Below are 21,151 nucleotides of genomic sequence, written 5' to 3'. Positions count from 1 at the left end.
ACACACACCACACCACACTCCCCCACTGAAACACTGAACCATGGCTGATGGCGGTTACTTCCTCAAGAGCCTTCTAATCCATTCCCTGCTCACCACTGCTCTCAGGCTCTATCCCCCTATGCCATGGGCTCTGGGGGTCGAGTCTGTCATGGAGACAGAGGCCAGCCTGTAGGGAGCCTGGCTGAGGCACATGGCTTAGTCCTTGAGCACTGAGGATCCTTTCCATTTATGCTCTAAACTGTCACAGAGTTGACAGCTCTCTGAAGGGTCCTGAGCAGGCCTGCCCATAGGAAACTGAACCCAGGACTACAAATAAAATCAGAGGCTAGGTGGTTAGGGCACAGCAAAGGAGACCAACAGGCAGGCCCTGAATGCTCAGGTCTTCAAAGCGGACCTTTAACCACTTTTAATTAGAGTGGCATGCTGGTAGCCACCAGAGAAGAATAGATGGTTTGTGTCCCCACAGGTTTTCTGTTTTCCTAACAAGAAGCTTTTACCAACTGTTGAAACATATAGGTGGAAAGGGGGCTAGGTCTTGGTTTTCCAAAAAAAAAAAAAAAAAAAAAATCCTCCTTATCTCCCATCTCCATTTATCAAACAAATGTAATTATAACCCAGTGAAATGGCTAATCAGACTTTAAAAAAAAAAAAAAAGCATCTGCCTTGAAAGGGTGACAAGCCAACGTCAATCTCCAGAGCCCATGTAAAGAAAGAAGGAGAAAACGAACTCCACCAAGGGGCTCCTCGCACACACTTTAAATTTAAAATTTTAAATCTGATTTGCCTTAGTGTGCATCTTTGTTCCATCTTTCAAAAGATCAAGGTTACAGGGCCTTTTAGCTACATTAAACCTGGCTTTTGATCTGTGACATAGGGAAACAGAGAGGTCACAGCCTTGGCCCATGGAGCTCAACCCAAGTCACCCTATCAATCAATGACTGTCCGGATGGAAAAAGTGGGCTAAGAACTCAGCTGGAATCTCAAGTTCCCCATGTGACCCCTGACTCTAAGTGGAGTCTCACAAGGCAGCTTGGGGACTGACAGAATCAGCACCAGGAACTTTGGAAGAAAGAGCTAATGTCAGACTCTGCCACAGAACCAGGGCCTCCACAGACAAGCGGCTAAGTGGGCTGACGACATGCAGCAGGGGGCTTGGCAATCCATGAGTTAATCATAAAACAGAAACTTACTTCATCCTTGTGGCATGAAAAACGAAAACAACTTCATTAGAGAAAGTCATAGACAACCCAGCAGTAACTATCAATGTGATGAACATAAGGAACACAGGAGGGCTGGTCCCTAGCCAGGAACCCACAGACTCTGGTCAGGTACGCCCTCCAGGAGGACAGTCAGCCCAATCTTCTCCCTGTTGCCCCCTTTGGAACAGTAGCCACCCTGAGGGGAACCTCCTAGGAGAGCATCATATACATGGTGTCCTGTGCCACTCTAGGGAAACTGGGAGCTGAGTATGAGCTATGCCTAAGATACCACTCAGCGTACTTCTTCCAAGTGCTCCATGCCAGGGGAAGAAGGACTGCTTCCTCTATGGCCACTTCACTAGAAAAGGCCCTGGACCCCAGTGTCTCCTAGGGCCCTATCTGCTCTGCAGCCTCTTGATAGGTAGATGCTGAGGACACAACTTGGAGAAATCATATGAATTTCCAAAAATTGGAAGTGTGGGGGTGAGGACCGACACCAGTCAAAAAAGGCTGAGGAACTTGCGGGGAGCCCAGGTCTATGTGATAACCCATCATAGATTAGGTTATGCCCTTCAATAACCCCAAGCTGCTATTCATATTTTAACATGTAAAAACTAAGCCATACAAGGGGTAGCTCTTGCCCAAGTCCCACAGCTGAAAGGGTGAGGATAGATATAGCCCAGGCTCTGGCTACTATCAGGCCAGAGAAGCCATAGCCGCCATGCTAGAGGCATCTGCCTGGCTTGGAGGACAGGGTGGGGGCTGATACTACACCATGTGAATGAGGAGGAGAGAATGCCTTCCTTCAGGGAACATGGCTGGTGGGGCTTCCAGCCACTTCCTTCTGCACTGCTGGCAGGGAGCTGGGTGGGCCTGGTGATCAAAGCCTAGCCTCAGGATCCGCAGGCCTTTGGATTTTATAACATAAAGATACTGTGACGCTAAGGCCCACAAAATGGGAGAATAGGCAAACTAATGTTAAGACAAGACTCCCTGGATTTACAGCCCAAGGCAGGAAAAAGCCCCCAGAAAAAGGAAAAGGAGAGCAGTTCACTGTTATTGGCTGTACTTGTGGCCCAACGTGAGGCCTGGGGACAGACTGGGCACTTCACTTCATGGATACCCTGGGTGGAGGGATAAGCACAAGTTTTTTGTCTGGGACAAGAGTGGAGTGCCAATGGAGACCTGACAGTATCTGAGGACTTCAGATACAGTACTGGGACACTAGACCCTACCCCAGTCAGGACTACTGCATATACAAAGCATAGAGAGAGAGCAACATTCATAGCTCAACTAGAGGGGCAAAGGTCTCTTCCCAGGTGGGCAGAGCTACAGGCACACAACCATCTTACCTCAAACTGTGGCCAGTTCATGGCCATGCCTGGCCCATGGTTGGCTCGGAACCACCTCAGATCCTCTACGGCATCAGCTGCTTTGATGTTCTGTTCCAGCTCTCGGTAAATGGTTTTGTAGCTAAATCACAGATAGAAAGACAGCTCTATAAAAGGCAGGGCCCGGGCACCATTCCTCACAGCCACAGCAGGCCCTGTAGCCTGCATGATGGTCTCTGCAGCCTTCACAGTTTCCCAGACACAGGACAGGGACGCCATTCCCTGGTGCCACATGTACAGATGCAGACACCATCCTCTAGAACCCGGGACCCACCCAAATAAGCTTCGTATCAAACCAGGCGGCACACTGAGACTTGCCCTGCATCAAATCCTGGGTGTGCTCTGTGGGTGCAACTGTGCAGTCCCACTGGGTCAGGTCATGTTGAGGAAGAAGCCTTGAGAGGAGAATGTCAGAGTGCCTCCTGCTCCATTTCTCTCAAGAAAGCTGGAGGTTTCCCTCCCCATGTGAAAGGTAGTATGGGAGGAAGACAGAACTACGAGACCCAGTCCGGCCTCCTACGACCAAGAACACAGGTCTAGCCTGGACCTGATACATCACTTATCATCTACATAGGCGGTTCTTCTCTTTTTCTGAGCCTCAGTTTCCTTCTCTGCTGAGTGGGCATAATACCTATTCTATCTAAGGATTGAATTGTGTTCTCCAAATATAATAGCTGAAGTCCTAACCTCAGGATGTGACCTTTTCTGAAAACAGGGTCTTTGGGAGGTGGACAACTTAAAACAGGTTCAGTAAAATGGCCCCAGTGCGGCAGGGCTGCTGTCCTTAGAAAGAAGCAGAAATCTACCCTAGATACTCAGGGAAAGATGGCCAGAGGACTGGAGAGAAGTGGTCAGATGTCCAGAAAGCTGAGGACTGTGGCAGACCCACAAGCCAGAAGAGGCAGAAGGCCCTGCCTGGAGCCTTCGCTGGGGAGTGTGGCCACACCTTGGTTTTTGACTTCTGTCTTCTAGAACTGAGTAATGAGCTTCCCTTGTTGTCTGCCATGCCACCCAGATTCTGTCACAGCAGCCCTAGGAGCGACTGCACCATGTACCTCAGAGGTGACTTGGAACATAGAGACAGGCTGTGCCGATTCAGGCCTTTGCCAGAGCCAAGTACAAACAGTGGAAGGTACCTCATACAGACAAGAGCAGGACACAGTCCCAGCTCCGTCCCTTTCCCTGTCCCCTAAAAGCTGTATAGCAGCTCAGTTTCCTCATCAGGAAGACGGGGACAATTCTGCCTACTTTCCAGGCTGTCACAGAGATGAAATGACAGCAGAGCCCTTGTGCAGTGACTGCTTTCCATCTTTTTAGAAGAGACACAAGGGATGTCATTTTCTACTGACAACAAGCTTTGACCTGACATTCATTTCTCAACGCTTCTGCCAGATGGATGAAGGAAGTGGATTTCTATCTCTGTCCTGTTATCTCCTGATGCAGGCACACTGTGTCACAAGTCAAACTGGAGTTTGTCTTGCTGTCTGGCCTCCCCAGGACTACAGTCACTAAGATGCCAATGGTCAAGCTGGCAGCAGGGATGAGATGCCCTCTACAAGGGACTGTCCTTGGGGGCAGAAGACATGAAGCCTGGCCAGTACTGCACCGGTGCAGGTGATTTCCAGAATGCCGGGTCTGGCTGGTCCTGGCTGTGGCACCAGAACAGACAGCTTCCCTTCCTGTCCAGACCCATTTGGAGCTGGCAGCTTCGAGCCTTCCATGGCTGTGCTGTGTGCTGGCTCTGCTAACAGGCCCCTTGGGTATCCAAGGCTGCCCTGCAACACCCAAGTCTATTCAATCCCAGCCTCCCTGTGACTCACACTGATGGGTTTTTTGCCTCAGGGAAACTTACCTAGCCACATTGGACAGGTCCAAGTGCTTCTGAACCTCCAGCAGAACCTCCCGGAAGAAGCGCAGGCGCTTCTCTTCAAACTGCTGGCACTGCTCGAACACCTGCTCCATGTTCTCCATGTACTGGGGTGTGGTCTGATCAAGTTCCTTCAGGGCCTTCTCATACTTGTCTTTGGTCTACGTTAAAATTGGCACAGACAGAGGTTTGTCTCCATCCCACCTCTGTACAACCCACGTGCCCCACTGCTTCTCAGCCCTCCCAGATCCCAAATATGGGAGCAGAAGTCCAGTCAGTCCAGTTCCTGTGCTTCTCCATGGCGAGTCACTCTCTGCCTGCTCTGCCTCTCACTGGAGCAAAGACCAAACAGGTAGATATAGGTGAGAGATGGTCACATCATCATTCAGATGGGCTACTGATTGGTTAAGATGGGTTCTAACTTCATAAAAACAATTCACATCTTGATGGATTATTAGGAGGCAGGGCCCAGTTTGAGGAAGTGAGTCTCAGAGACCATGTCTCTCATGGATCTGTCTAGTCTCTGGGCCCTTCCTCCCCTGTGCTGTTTCTGCCTGCTGTAGGTAAGTAGCTTTCCCTACCACATACTCTAACTTCCCCTAGAAGGTCCAGAACAACAGAGCCAGGCAGCCCTGCCTAACACCTCTGAGACTGAACTAAGATAAACTGTCTCTCCTTCAAGTTGTTTCTCGGGCATTTCACACAGTGACAGGAACCACTACCCGAGTGGCAGGAGCCTCTATGTGCTGCTGACGGATCTTTTCCGGGATGAAGTGAGGGACTTGAGGTCTGACCACTATTTGTTACAAGGTTTTACATTACACGGCCCTGACAGCTGAGGCTAGAGTTGTGGGTCTGCCTGAACCTACTTTTACTCTACACGAATGCAGACACTGTTCCAAGGAAGGTACCCAGGCCACTGGAACAACTTCTGTATCCTCTCACAGGGGGCACCAAATCTACTCCGTCTCCCCCAAGACTCGGGCTCAGACACCCCTTTCTGTACATTCTAAGCAGACTCTTCTTCTGGAAGCTTTTCCTGACCTACCAAGGACAGGCTCCACCCACATGCTGGGCCCCTCTCTTGGCATCTGGTTCCTTGCTCTTTTCTAAACTTAAAAATGGTCAAGTTAGGTCCTCTCTGAGGAAAGGAAAGGTCACTTGTGCAAGAAGCGAGTTCCCCAGACCCTCTGGTTACACCCCGTCATCTTTAGAACTATCCTGTGCCCCACCCTGGAAGCACTGTGTAGGAGCCCTGGATCACAGACCCTCAGCACTGAGGAACAGGAGCCTTCAAATCACCAAGCCTCTGGCCGCCTCTGAGAACCATAGATGTTCCTCTTTCTGGACTCCCCCTCTTCCAGCCTGATTATACCGAGGCTATGTCCTGTGCCCAGCATCAACCAGGGACCAAGCAGGGTCATCACTATTCAGAAAATCCCCTAGCAGAGATGTACAAAGTCCTCAATGACCTCCTCTCTGATGGACACTGCAAGATACACTTCCGGCCTGGCCAGGAAGGAAGTCTGAACAAGAGCTGGTGCTAGCTTGCACTCCCTCCGGCATTCTAGGGCTACACAGGTCACTCGGGCTCTGAGAGTGCTGGCAGACCACTCAGGGAGGGCGAGTTCCAAAAGGGAAGCCACTACAAGTGTCTGTCTCTTTGACAGACACTTCAGGTTAGACCTCTCATACTCTAGGTCTGTTCTGAGAAAGATCCTACTGTGCAGAAGCACATATATCTATATGGTGGGAAGAAAAAAAAAGGCTTCTCCTCTCCTTCCTTGACTGACTGACTGACAGACAGACAGACAGACAGACAGACACAGACACACAGAGGTGTGCTTTATCTTTCTTCTAAGCACCTTCCTGGGCAGCAGATTCCCTGTGATCCTAACAATGGCTCTAAGCATTCCCCAGGCCTTATGTTTCTTAAGCTCAAGTACTACTCTATGGAGGTGCAGATCCCTCACCTCAGGCTGGTTCCTTAACTGCCCACTTCCTGACCCCAGATGGGTTGGGGGCTACTTGAGCCACAGACCATTATGGAGACGGCCTTTCCCCTTGCTAGATGTGGTGGTGAAAACCGTAGTGCAGGTGCAGGCTCTGGAGTCATAATCCCTGCTCTCCCATTACAGAGCAGCATGCTATTTGTCCTCACTGAACTGAGCTCCTCACTCACAAAGCAGGAATGCCATCACACAATCCAAGAGATGCCAAGCCTTATCTGAAGATTTGCAAGGGTGTCAAGTAGGTGCCAATCAGCTCAGCACTCCCAACTGCCAGCCTCAAGTAAGTCCTGTTGGGACACAGCCTGTTGTGAACTCCCTCATCTGCTCCTGTAGACTCAGGCTAGCTAGACCACAGTCAGGGAGGTAGGCCTTGGGCCATCACTTTTAGAGCAGTGGTGAAGGGGAGTTGAGAAGCCCAGGCCCCCAGGAACTTCTAAATGACAAGATGCCAGCTAGTATTTAATTCCTGTGACTCTGGGATCTTTCAAGTAGAAGCCCTCCTTGTACTAGTGGGGAGCATCAGATCACAAAGTTCTCTGACAAAATCATGTCCACGTGACCTTCTCACTGACCCACTGAGGTAGACCGCCTAACAGCAGAAGAAGGGCTCCCAGGACACGACCCTGGATATTAAGATGTCTGTTCTCTTTATTATTGGCCAAAAGCCACTGTTCTGTCACCCCCAGCTCCTGTAACCTCTGCTGTTGGGGTTGCTACTGGTGTGGCCACAGGGCAAGTGCTTCTCTCCAATGCCTTACTTCCCTATGGGCTCCCAGACACACCCTCCCAGCCTGTATCTACTCCTTGGCTCTGTCTGCAGCCCCCCTCCACATCTCTAGCCCAGTCTAAACAGCCCTCTTCTACACTCTCCTCCCTCTTCCCTGGCTCCAGGTCTTCCTCAGTGTATCCCAAAGCTCCTAGATCTGCCAGGCTATGAAGAGCACTGGTCCTCCTAACCTTTAGCCCTGCTTACCTGCCCATCCTCATTTCTGCATCCTGCACAAGCTGCTCTTCCCTGCATCATCCCAAATGTCCTCAAATATATCTCCTGGGAAGCCACCCAACTGAACTTGTTCCCCTGGGCACAAGGACCACTCTCTCCTGCCTGCCTGGCACTTGGCTCTGTCCTTAGCTGAGGCAGGTACAATGCCTGTGTTAAGGTGGGGCTCAAGTGCTCATCTGTGAGGCCCTGAGGATGGCGGTGTTTTATTGGCATTTATCCTCACCCAGCCACCTAATCAAACAGTACTAAAAGCCTCACTGTGTGTCCACGGGTGAACACACACCACTAACGTTTGACATGGCAAAACAAGCGTGGGGTTACCTTCAGGACATCCTGTTTGCACTTTTCTATCTTGTCCTGCAGTTTCTTCAGCTGTTCAGGGTTGAGGGATGGATCTGCTTTGCTGTTGGCCTCACGAGAGATGGCCAGCTTCTCCTCTTTGCATGCTGTGTGGTGGGCTTTCTTGGCTGCTTCTACCTACAGGGAGAGAAGTTCTGACTGCAACAGTGCTGCAGGTTCAGGTCTTCAGAGACTGCACAGTTGTGGAACTGTATGGATGTGCTGTCAGACGAGAGGGAAAGGCAGGGACAACTGTCTGTGCTTTATCGCTGTAACAACTCAATGGAACGAAAGGCCTCACTCTAAATATGTATCCACACGTGGTTCTAGGCACTGGGGACACAGGACAGAAGAACTGACCCATGACTTCATTTGTAGGTTTGAATTAGGTGGCCTAATGCAGGCATAATTAAATGCTGGAGTAAATTAGAAGGGGCTAAGTGCTGTGGAGGAAAATCAAGCAGGGGAGAGATGCTAGGAACACCAGAAGCTCAGGGAAAAAGCCCTGACATTGTCTGGAGTAAAAGAAGAGGTGTGGGTACCCAAGGAAAGTGCATGTAGGACAGTCAACAGAAGAAGTTCCAAAAGAACCCTTGCCTGGCATGGTGGAGCATGCCTTTAAAATCCAGGAGGCAGAGGCAGGTGGATTTCTGTGAGTTCCAGGTCAGTTTGATTTACATAGTGAGCCCAGGCCAGCCAGTTAGACCCTGCCAAAAGTGAGACCCTGGGGGGGAGGGGGGTGAAGAGAGGGAGAGGGAGAGGGGGAGAGGGGGAGAGGGGGAGAGGGGGAGAGGGGGAGAGGGGGAGAAGGGGAGAGGGGGAGAGGGGGAGAGGGGGAGAGGGGGAGAGGGAGAGGGAGAGAGAGAGGGAGAGGGAGAGGGAGAGGGAGAGGGAGAGAGAGAGAGAGAGAGAGAACACACTCTTGAGTGAGCCCTCACATGAATAAAGGGCTTAAGGTGGGCTGGCAGGAACAGGTCACAATTTCCAAGGACTTTTCTTTTGACAAAAAAGTCACGAAACACTGTCTATACTGGTCTCAAGGTCATGAGCTTAGCCCAGTGGTTCTCACACCTTTCTAATGCTGGGACCCTTTAATACAGTTCCTCATGTTGTGGTGACTCCCAACCATAAAATTATTTTCCTTGTCAGTTCATAACTGTAATTTTGCTACTGTTATGAATCTTAATATAAACATCTATGTTTTCTGATGGTCTTATTCAAACTCTGTGAAAGGATCATATGACCCCTCAAAGTGGTTGTGACCCAACCCACAGGTTGAGAACCAATGGCTTAGACACTCCTCCCCAGCTCAGCCTTCCAAGTATCAGCACCCGGGTTCCAGGGTTCTAACAGCGCCCAGCCCGGCCGTCTCCTGCCTTTCCTCTCTCAGAGATATATGCATACTTAAAAGTGACTTACGTATTTGAACCAAAGTCATAAATTTCATTCTAGGAGAAAGAGAAGAGTGTAGTAATGAACACATCGAGGGAACAGTTTCATTTATGAAGACTCAGGGGCAGGAAGAAAGAAAGGAGATGCGGTAAAAGCCAAGATGTAGAGAATAGGATGTTGTAGAATATTATTTTAAGATGTGTTACATTTGTTTATGCTGTGGAACATGTGTTTAATGATGCACAAAGATGTGTTGCATTCCTTTATGTTGCATCTGTTTAACTCTGTGAAGCTGTGTTACTTTGCCTGTCTTCAGCACCTGATGGTCTAATAAAGAGCTGAACGGCTAATAGTGAGGCAGGAGAAAGGATAGGCAGGGCTGGCAGGCAGAGAGGATAGATAGGAGAAACCAGGGAGGAAAAGGAGCAAGAGAACAAGGAGTGGAGAACGCTAGGGGCCAGCCACCCAGCCACCCAGCCAGCTACAGAATAAGAGTGAGAGTAAGATTACGGAAGTAAGAAAAGGAGAAAGCCCAGAGGCAAAAGGTAGACAGGAGGCTGGGCAGTGGTGGCGCACGCCTTTAATCCCAGCACTCGGGAGGCAGAGCCAGGCGGATCTCTGTGAGTTCAAGGCCAGCCTGGACTACCAAGTGAGTTCCAGGAAAGGCGCAAAGCTACACAGAGAAACCGTCCGGGGGGGGGGGGGGGAGGTAGACGGGATAATTTAAGAAAAGTTGACAAGAAACAAGCCAAGTTACGGCCGGGCATTCAAAATTAAGAGCAAGTCTCTGTGTGTGGTTTATTTGGGAGCAGGGTGGCGGGTCCCCCAAAAAAGCAAAGGGTAAAAAGGGAAAAAAACAAACAAAAGGAGAGCAAGCAAAGATGGAGGCATGCTCTGGATAACTGAGGAAAGCAGCACAGCTCTTGGGGAAGGTGGAAGGTGCAGTATTCCAGTGAGAGGTAGAGGTCACACCATAGGCAGGAAGTGAACATGCTGAGGCCAGAATGGCTGGATGACATCTACCAGGTAGCCAAGGCCACAGTGACTCAGTGAGTCTGACTGGTGCTTTTGAAACAGTGGGAACTGGTGTTGTATGCCAATTTGGGAGAAAAATCCACATAAGGAAAAGGACAATTCTGAATTAATCCTTTATACTAGTCCAAAGGTCTCCAGCATCGCTGGCATAGACAGTTCTCTAGGCTGCAGAGAGAAATGGTACTAGATGAGAGCTTGTGAAGTTCTGGACCTGTCTGGAGTCTGTGATGGGCTGGTACAGATTAAATTTAAAGAAGGCACATAAAGCAGGGTCTTGACCCAGAGACAGCCTCTTCTCCATCAGCTATGCTCTCCTGTGACTAAGGTGAGTTCCTGGAAGTGCAGGAAGGGAGCCCTGTCAGTGGAGAGAGGCAAAGCAGGGCTGAGGGAGGGAGGGAGGGAGGGAAGCACCTCTTTCAGCTTTTTGGCCCAGGGCTTCTGGGCCTTTCGGAAGCCATCCTCTGCTTCCTTGGTCTCCTTGAAGCCTCCCATCATCTGTTTGTGAAAGGCTTCCTTCTGCCAGTTCTTGATCTTCTCAAAGTCTTCATTCATCAGCGATGCCTTCACTTCCAGGTGCAGCTCGCTCACTCTCTCCGCTTCAGACATGACAGCCATCCAGGCCTTCTCCACAGTCCCATACTGTGGTCCTGACACAGGAGAAGCATGTTAACTCAGCCTCTGCTAGCAGCAGGATTTCCTGTCACCCCTACAGCTGTCCACCTGGGAATAGCCCAGCTGCAGACAACTCCTTTTCTAAAGCCTTTGAGCTCCTGTGTGTGTGTGCACACAGGTGTGCATGTACATGTGGGCATGTGAGTAATGTGTACAGGTGATATGCATACATATTTTATATGCAATTATGTAAGTGAATGTTCATGTGATGTGCACACACATTTTATGTGGAGGACAAGGCTCATTCATGTGAATCTTTAGTCACTTCTTTTTGTTTTTTGAGACAGGGTCTCATGGAACCTGGAGCTCATGGATTCAACTAGACAGGTTGGCCAGCAATCACCCAGATCCTCTAGTCTCTATTTCACAGAACAGGGATTACAGGTGTGCACTGCTGTGCTTGGCTTTTTTAAAAAGATTTATTTTAAACACATGTGAGTACCTACATATATGTATGTGTACTGTGTGCATGTCTAGTGCCCATAAAGACTAGAATGGAATATTGGCATCCCTGGAACTGGAGTTACATGTGTTTTTGAGCTGCCATGTGGGTGCTGGTAACAAAACCAGGTCCTCTGAAAGTAACTAGTGCTTTTAACCACTGAGCCGTCCCGAGTCTTGCATGTGACTTTTACGGAGGAAAGAGTTGGAAATCAGACCCTCTGTGTGCAGAGCAAGTACTTACCCACCTACACCAGCTGCCCTAGTCCCTCTGAGGTCTTTGTTGATATACCTCTTTCTGCATTTGGAGAGCTCAATTTGTTTAGGGTGGTCAGTAAAGGGAGAACTCTTGGAAGTGAGCTGCCTGCCTCTCAACCAACACACCCTGACAGCCCAGGACTGTGAGTGGTCTCCCATAAGATGGATCACCTTTATTCATTCCCATGAGCAGTGAGCCTAGAGCATAATAGTGTCAATGGAGACAGGATAGGGAACATTTTTGTCGTCCCCAAACCCCACTCTTCTCTGGCTTGAGTCAGATCAGAGACTGCTGGCTGCTGTGAGCACTTCGATGACCCAGCTAGGTTTCACAGGTTTCACCCCTTTCACCGATGGCTTTCTTCTTGTCCTTCCTACCCAGACCCCTTCCTTATCCAAAGTGACAACAGTCCTGATTAAGAGTTTCCCTCCTGAGCCTTAGGGAACGAGAACAAGAAGGCAGTGAACTGACACAGTGTCCTGACACCATCCAGAGATTTCTGTGCGGGCCTGTACAGTTTCTTTCTTGTCTCTTCCCTCCCCCAGGGTAGACTTCCTTCCTTTCTGCTGAGGAAACAGTCCTCTAGCCTACAGGCACCCCAGGCCCTCTGCAGCTGTTAGTCTCCTGTGGATGACAAGGGAGGGCCGAAACAGGAGATCAGGGATCTTCACAGCCAGCACTTTGCTGTCTCCAAGGAAAGAGGACAGACGCTCACACAGCCTGTGCTTATTGAGTGACAGGCACAGTACTGCCTTCCCCCACAAAAAAGAAACCCACAGCGCCAGGAACTGCAAGATGCACTCCTGGCCCACTTGTGAGCAATTCATCAGGGGATCTCTGGCAAGTGAGCAGTTAGTACCCATGCCCAGGGTTACCTTACCCTTCTCCACAAGCTGCCTCCAGCGTCGGGCCCACTCAGTAAGCTGCTGTGCATATGCCTTCTCAATGCGTGCCCGCTCATGCAAACAGTTCATGAGGTCACCACACAGGCGGTGGCCATCATCAATCCGCTTCACAGTCCGTTTGTAGTTCCCAACCTGTGAGATAGAGCTTAGTATTAGGGTTAGGCACATACTCAGTGTGGCTGTCTACCTGCTAGACCCTCCAGCATAGTTAGCCTATCTGTTGCTGCTATATAAGGCAGTAGGGTCCCCTCATGTTCACTCAAGGGTCATCCCATCTCCCTACACTGATGGCTACCTCATGTTGCCAGACAAGCCCCATTTTATTACCACCAGGAATAAATAAGTCAGCAAACGAGTTTCTGAGTATATAACTCCAGGTCAGGTCCTGTGGCAGAAACCAACTGGTAGGTCAGGGAAAAAGGCAGATGAGCAAGGTGCAGGGCTAAGGGAAGTGGCAGGTCTTCAGGCAGATGGAGGAGCAGAGGCGGCTTCCCAGAGCAGGTAACATGTAACTCAGTCCTTACATGGTGGATTATTATTACTTTCCAATGACAGTAGTACATATGTTTTCCCACCTACTGAGTGCCTACTATGTGCCAGGCACCTTGACAGTGGCAGCAACTGTCCCCCACTCCACAGATGAGGAAACTGAGGCTTAGAGTAGCTGAGAGGTGCCATGACTGCACAGTCACACTGGCTGGGCTGAAGGACTTAGGTAGGACAGCCTGGATAGCAAAGCTCAGATTCTAATCTGCTTTGTCAAGGGCAAGTTTTGGCCACCCTTTCTCATACACAAGGAGAGACAGACACTAGAAGAGCTGAACTAGAGATAGCTATGAAAATAGTTTCGCCCTGTGTGTGTGGTATATGCACACACGTGCACATGTGGGTGCAGACCAGAAGTCAACGTCACACATCTTCCTCAATTGTTCTACTTTTTGTTCTTGTTGTTGTTGCTCGTTTTATTTTTTGAAACAAGGTCTTGATGAACTTGGCACGCACGCACGCACGCACGCACGCACGCGCACACACACACACACACACAAACTCACTCACAAACTCACTCACGGATCTGGCTATATTAGCTGGCCACCAACCCCAGAGATCCTCCTGTCTCCACCTCCCAGCACAGAGTTCCAGGCTTGTGCTCTCACACTGAGCTTCTTATGTGGATGCTGCAGAACTGAACTTGGGCCACCATGCCTGCCCACCAGTACTTTATCAACTGAGCTACCTCCTCAGCTTGTTTTCTCCTTCAACTATGGCCTTGAAAGGGAACCAGCACTAACGAGGGTGGGGTGGGGGGTTGGGGGGCCACGGAGAACAGCACAGAAACAGGACTGAGTATATTCTCATTAGTTTCCTACCGATGTCTTCCAAACTCTAACCTTCTCTTAGGTTTTGCAACAGTCTCTACCCACTGACTCTCCAGTACATTGTTGAGCCTGTAAGCCTCTGAGGAAGGCGTGCCTGGGCCCGCTCTGCAGAAGGGGCCGCCCTCTCTGCAGGGCTGTGGTACTCCCAAGTCTCTCTTCTCCAGTGCTGAGCTAGCTAAGGGAGGAGGAGGGGTGCTGGAGATGACCTGCAAGAGGGCGAAAGACACCACCTGCAAAAGGACAAACATGCGGCACTGCAGGCAGACCAAGAGGAGGAGAGATGCTGGCTGCAGTACCTAGAGGGAAAGGCTATGCCAAAGAGTGCCAGAGCTCTTGGCAGGCTGAGGTAATGACCTCCTCCTGCGGGACCCAGAATCCTGCTGAAGAGCTAAGAACCCCAGAAGTCAGACAGCCTAGGACAGAGACCCAGCATGACATTGGCCACTTACTAAAGGGTGGGACTCTTGAACCCACTGTTAATTGTATACCCTCCACAGAGGCCCTGCAGCCCAGGCAAGGCCTGACTCATCTCCTCAGCAAGGCTGGCAGCTCATCAACGTATAGGGCTGACGCTGAGCTGTGACTTAACACCTCAGCTTTCCCCTTCCTTACTACAAAAAGGAAACAAAAACAGTTTCCACAACCTACCCTGAAACACCGACACACACTTGCTCCTCTTCCAATGGGCTTGGTGGTCACTTAGAAATTTACAGAAGGGGGCTGGAGAGATGGCTCAGAGGTTAAAAGCACTGGCTGTTCTCCCAGAGGTCCTGAGTTCAATTCCCAGCAACCACATGGTGGCTCACAACCATCTGTAATGAGATCTGGTGCCTTCTTCTGGCCTGCAGACATACATGCAGACAGAACACTACGTACATAATAAATAAATAAATCTTTTAAAAAAGAGAGAAAGAAAGAAAGAAATTTACAGAAGAAGAAAAACAAGTAACAAAACCCAGCTCAGTACCACTGGGTTGTTGGCAAGAGGAACAAAGAGACAACCTGACTGTCTCAGTAGGCACATGGAACCACACACAGAGACAGTTTCCATCTGTCACAGCAGTGCTCAACTGGAGATGACCAACCAGATGTGTATTTTAGCATCTGGAAACCTGCTCACCTCTTCAATATTCAAAGCCCAGAGAAAAAGATTTCAGGAAAGGAAAGAAATCTGCTATGAGCGAATAACTGTGCAGGCCAATGGCAAACAGCAACTGCGGCCATACTCAAACAGGAACTCCTGCCGCCTGAAGGACAACCTCCCTGCTCCCAGTGTGGAAAGCTGTCTCAGCAGGCAGAGAATCTGAACTGGTCCTGGGATTGCTTCTGGGGACAGGTGGTCATCTAGCCAGACACAGAGCAAAGGGGAGAAGGGAGACAACATGTAACATGTAACATGTAACATGTTCTACCTCAGGTAAACTACCCAAAATGTAGCCAGAGACTCAGGGAGAGCCTGTGTCCCTAGTGCGACTAGGACCAGACAAGACCACTGTCAAGCTCATGTTCCCACCTGAGTTGTCTTGGTCCTGAGGTACTGCCCTCCTCAGGGCGGGCCTCGGGTGTCACGAGGAACCCAGACAGACAATACTGCCTGCGAACCCAGAGAGGCTCAGCTGTCAGGAGGCTGACCAATTGATCCCCACATGAGAGGAGTGGATGCTCTCTTGCAGGCAGTGGTCCTGGATCCATGCCCCAGACTACCTTTTTCTCCTCTGGCCAGGCAACAGCCGCCCTTGTCTCTGCCACAGCCAAGCTCTCTTCATGCACCGTCAGGCCTGGTTGATCCAGACAACAAAAGTTTCACAGTGCACAAAGCAGCTACAGCCTACATCATGTGGACCGATGTCTCTGTCTGTTCTTCTTTCTCTAGGCTGTCCACACAGCAGGCTTTCAAGGAAACATGAGCAGTAAAACCACAGAGCAACTAGAAGAGCATGTAGGCCAGTACACCTCTGCAGGTGAAGGTCTATTCTTCCAACGGCAGCTCACAGGTTAAAGCTACATGGACGCACACCACCATCCCACCCAAAACTAACGGGTTCTGTTCACAACTGCAGACTCTCTCCTAACTGTTATGTCTGAAGTCAACAGGGGGCGCTGGAGAGCAAGCTCAGCTGTCAAGAGCTTTTTCCAAGAGACCAAGTTCAATTCCCAGCACCCACACCAGGTGGCTCACAACTGAATGTAACTCCAGCTCCAGGAGGATCCCCTCTGACTCTGAGTGGGTACCTGCACTCAAGTATGTGTACCCACCTACCTACCAACACTCCCCCCCCCCTTCAAAAATCTGCAACTAAGTCCTAGCCACCACGGGGGGGGGGGGGGGGGGGGAGGCGGGGAGGAACAGGGCTGCTGCAAGGAGCGCTCAAGGAGCTCTCTACACTCACAGACTAGCAAACTGGAAGGGGTGGGGGAGGAGAGAGAGAGAGATCTCAAGTACAGGGCAGAGCAGGGCAGGGCAAAGGCTCTTACTGGATAAACTAGTAGAAAATAGACTTCTGTCAACAACCAGGAGGTACTGAAGTCATTAGGCACCAGTATGCCTGTAACTTTGGTCCATCCAGGAATTTGGTTTGGGGCTAATACCCTCACATTCCAGGCAGGTAGGAGACTACTCCCTGGGGATGACATGAGGAGATGTGTGGCACAGAAATGAGCTGGAAGGCAGTGTAGATCAGGGTAGACACACCAAATATTAGGAACTGTTTATATAAATCACAAATGCTTGTACACAAAGCAGGGATAAAAGCTTCAGAAATGTGACAATCTATCTGCACCACTGGAAGGGAGGGAGCAAACAGGCACGAAAGGGAAGTAGAGAGGTGCAGAGCAGGACCTGAACTGCCCAGCCCATAGTACCTTGCCTGAGAAATGGCTCAGCCAGTCTTCCCCATGGAGTCCTCCCTGGGGAGACCACCTGGGAGCGCTTGCATCACCTGCGCCCCTCGGCTGCTGAAATTGATTTCTCCAACCTGGCTCCTGCCACATGTTCCAGTTGGGGATCACATGTGCCCTTGAGAACATGGTGCCCATATCCACAGTTTCTCTGAGTCACCTCAGGCCCTTAGCTGGACTAGACTCTCTTAGCAACAAGTGTCACATCCTGTCATTGTGTGTTACATCACAATGTTTGTGCTTTGCCAGGCAGGGAATGACAGTCCCACTGTGACAACCCACCCTATGCACTCTCAGTGGATGGGAATATTAGCGTCAAGGAGGATAAAGAGTTGAATAACAGGGCCAGGCCTCACCCCTGTTTCCACTGTATTCCAATGGTACTTTACCCCAGGAACCTCAAACTTATATGCTACTAAGACAACTTGCCAAGGGTAAGTTGTTCGATTTTACCCTTGTAATGAAGGCTCAAAAACCATACCTGCCCCCTCTCATCCCTGGAAGAGTAGGGCATCTGTGCTAAGGTGCTCAGCAGAAGGCTGGCAGTGTCCCTCCAGGCCATGCTCTGGAACTCAAATATCCCAACACTGATAAAAGATGCCTAGAAGCTGCAGCCTTCTCTGCTGGGTTGGAAGACACAAGAAGTGACAGGCCTTTGGAGGGTGGTGCTCAATTACAGCTCTGTAGGTGGCCACAAGGTAGACTAAAAGGCCTTCTGACTTTGTGTTCAAGCCCCTAGGCTCTCTTAGCCCTCTTCCTTCTACCATATCTCACAAGAGCAACAGTACAGGTCTGGCTCTGCCCCAAGCATGTGATGTGGCCAGGCCTCTTCTCTGCATTTCTGCCTCTTGAGCTGGAAGAGGGGGTGAGAACACAGCACTTCTGTGCCAAGTGTCCCAGAAGCTCACACTGCAGGCTGGGCTTCCTTCCTGCCAGCTCTACTCTCTTAAGCTGCATGGCAGAACCTAAGTTCTTTTCTGGCTGTATCTTTATCTTGTCCACACAGGGAAGGAATGAGAAGCAGCTTAGGTGACCTCCAGAGGTCCTTCATGGTTCTGGAATCTTGAAATGAGCCATGTCTGCCACTGCCACTAGCCAGCTAACTCCAGCCAGTCAGGCATTCCTAATTCTCAGCTTCTGATGTTCTGGCAACTCCCTCTTGCCACCCACAAATATTTAATAAACATCTGCTGTGTGCCAAGGACTATGTGAGGCACACAGTGGTGTCACAGTGAATAAATAATTACTACATTAGCCTGATGGGACTTATGGCCAGATGAATACCATAGTTCTGGAAAGGAATATTTCTCAAGTGGTCAGAGCTGGCCTGGAGACATGTGAGGTAAGAGTGAAGGACCTCAGATTTCTGGAAGGCTTGGGACAGGAGGTCACGGCCCACACAGCATGAGCTATGCACAGCACCACTCCTCTGACATCTATCCTACAGCTCAAGCCATCCTCGTTACCTCGTGTGGACATCTGCTACACACCAAAACATAGTGTCATTACTTTCTGTTCTTCCTGCCTATAGACCGGGCACCCTATAACGTCTTCTCAGAGCCCACATCTGGCTGGTGCTAGATCTGGACTCTCTTTCCACATGGAGAGGCATAGGTCTGAGAAGTTGCTAGGATACTTTCCATCTTGGATACTGAAGCAGTCTGGACGCCCTTTATTCACAAGGTTCTCAACCCGGGGAAGTTGTAAGAGCCCTTCCCATCAACAGCCCAAAAGAACTGTGTTGGCAGATGGCAATTCCAACTATTGCTGTGATGAAACACCATGACCAAAACAATTTGAAAAGGAAAGGGTCTATTTCATCTTCAGTTCCATGTAACAGTTCATCATCAAAAGCAGCAAAGGAAGAAACTCAAGCAGGACAGGAACATGAAGGCGGAAGCTGATGCAGAGGCCATGAAGGGGTGCTGCTTACTGGCTTGCTCAGCACGTCTTGCTCAGCCTGCTTTCTTATAGAACCCAGAACCACAGGCCCAGGGATGGCACCACCAACAATAGGTTGGTCCCCCCATGAACTACTAATTAAGAAAATGTCATCATTACTGGGGCATCCCCTGCCAGGACAGCAATGCCTGTGGGTTGGTAAAGGGCACAGAGATAAGCTACTGGCTACTCGAACTACTTCAGAATTCAGTGTTCAGACTTCTGGGGTATGGCATGCCATGCTTCTTATTTAGAAACACAGTATTCCAAGTAGGCTGGTCGCCAGGTCGAGCCTGCATTTTCTCCTACAGTTCCCTCTCTATATTGTTTTGCTTTCCTAAGAGCAGATGAGCTGATCAATGAGTGGAATATGCCAACCAATATATTACACCTAAAGAGATAATAACAAAGGCAAATAGATTATAACTCTTACAGGGGCAAAGTGAGTATCTAGGGGTGGGAATGGGTCCACATTTTAGAATTTTCTCTTATAGGGCCCATATCAGGAAATAGGTTGGAGCCATAGGCAAAGAGCTAAGGAAAAGGTCCTCTGACCTCTACCCCTAATAACAAGGAAGAGTTAGGTACCAATGCCCAGTATTTTCAGTGCTGGCACTATTTAGAGTCAGCACAGTAAGTAAACACATGAGCAGGATAGGTGTTTGCCACTGTCTCTTGCAGCTGCCCAATTTCATCTGCTTCATTGCTGGTCTCAGCTGTCATGGGTCTGGTGAACCAGGCTGGGATCCAGATGGGCTGAATCCATCTTCTGGAAAAATACACAGGAAACCTCTCCCAATGGGAAGTAATAGGGCTGGTGACAGGCATTTACCTGTTATTACATCTTTCCAGGTCACCAGAGGTAACCTCATAGGCCCTGACAAAGATGTTCAATATTTATGAGTTGAAGTATTTCCCTTGTCATCTGTTTTCAAAAAAATTAAAGTAAATAATGCCACATTAGTAATATGTTAAGGGTGAGCCTTACTCAGACCCATACACGCCCACCTCCCCATCCCCCATATCTATCAATTTGTCCTCTGAGTTGTTTGTGTGCTCTCTCCACTATAGTTTGACCTTGGGGGCTATGAGGAATCCCAGTAACATGTTGAATTTTCCATTGGAGACAAAATTGTTTAAAGGTGGAGGAGAAATGAGCAAGAACAGGGCCATTATCTGTTCTTACAGTATATGGCACTCCTGCTATCACAAAACATTTTAGTGAGTAATGACATGATAGGCCTTCTCCTCCATCATTGGTGTGGCCATAAGAAAATGAGAATAAGTGTCTACCTTGACATGAACATATTTATGCCTACCAATTGAAGGAATATGCGAGACATCCACTTGCCATAATGCCAGTGACTTTAGCCCCCGGGGACCGATCCCTGCTGGCTGCAAAGGACCTAAAGGGAGAAACGGGGCCCAGGCATTCCATCCTCAACCTGTTCTGTTTGATGATGAGTTAAAGTGGGAAAAGGGCGCTTAATGACCATGCAGACTGATGAATGTGACTATGCATTGTCACCTGCATCCTGCCAGGAGGCCACTAGAGGCCGTGATGTCTCATCAACAAGAGCATTTCTTTTACTTAGCATCCCCAGAAGAGTTCTGAGTTCTGATGTGATAGAAAGATAGGATGTAGTTGCTGTTGTAACACAGCTTGCAAAACTAAATTATGGAAGTCACAAGAAGATGTAATTTTAGTCTTTACAAAAGCAGCAGGTAATCTAGGACTAAGCTGAGCACAGTAAACACCGTCAGTGTACAGGTTAATAGGCGAGGATTGTGTTTCATGGCTACAAGTACAATTTTCAACTTGCAGTGTTGTGGGGGAAGCTCTCCCTGGAGTGGCCTTCCAAAATTTAAACTCTTGGGCAGTAGTATTGAGTATTAGATAAGCCATTGCTCCATGGGAACTAGGCATCAGTGAATGTTCTATCTGTTCCAGGTACTGACAGGAGAAAAGCTCTTTACAGTGACTGATCTTAAAACTTGTATGGGCTTCCATAGAGGATAATGATTATCCAACCTTCCTGGGAACCAAAAATATTACTGTAATTTAAAAGCTCAAGTCATATAATACTCTCCATTTTCCTTTAGCTATTTTCTGAATGACAAAAATAGGAGCACTCCAGGGACTGAGGCTTGGTTCAGTATGTTTCTGTTCTACTACTTCCTGAGCATGTGCAGTTTCTCTTTACTTAAAGGCCACTGTTCCACCCATACAGGTTCATCTGTTTTTATGGGCTTGGGAAGTAAAACAGCCCCTAGTTAGATTTCAGTGTTGCAGGAGCCTCTGCAAAGACACTGGCATTTATATGTCTGAGTCCTTATTTCTTGACATGCCAGGATCCAATCATCCAGAGGGGAATTCTTTATTGACCTAGCACCCTCTATGGCTCTGCTGTGGCTATATCA

General features: G+C 49.3%; 1 protein-coding gene across 2 annotated transcripts in view; it reads right to left on the bottom strand.

Moving 5' to 3' along the window:
- Positions 1-21,151, bottom strand: part of Pacsin2 (protein kinase C and casein kinase substrate in neurons 2) — a 105,237-nt gene that overhangs the window by 5,899 nt on the left and 78,187 nt on the right. Inside the window, exons 1-6 of one of the 2 annotated variants that reach the window (XM_059247960.1) lie at positions 16,754-16,950; positions 12,491-12,647; positions 10,650-10,885; positions 7,794-7,949; positions 4,443-4,618; positions 2,552-2,672 (exon numbers count right to left, since the gene is read on the bottom strand). In XM_059247960.1, the coding sequence (XP_059103943.1) occupies positions 2,552-2,672; positions 4,443-4,618; positions 7,794-7,949; positions 10,650-10,885; positions 12,491-12,647; positions 16,754-16,927 (1,020 nt within the window). In that variant the 5' untranslated portion in view covers positions 16,928-16,950. Of the gene's footprint in view, positions 1-2,551; positions 2,673-4,442; positions 4,619-7,793; positions 7,950-10,649; positions 10,886-12,490; positions 12,648-16,753; positions 16,951-21,151 lie in introns of those variants that run through there. The other variant, XM_059247961.1, reaches the window with a different exon arrangement.

The sequence above is a fragment of the Peromyscus eremicus genome, chromosome 20 (assembly GCF_949786415.1).
Source record: "Peromyscus eremicus chromosome 20, PerEre_H2_v1, whole genome shotgun sequence".
NCBI lineage: Eukaryota > Metazoa > Chordata > Mammalia > Rodentia > Cricetidae > Peromyscus > Peromyscus eremicus.
The sequence above is the reverse complement of the archived record's forward strand: the minus strand, read 5'-3'. Positions and strand labels throughout refer to the sequence as shown.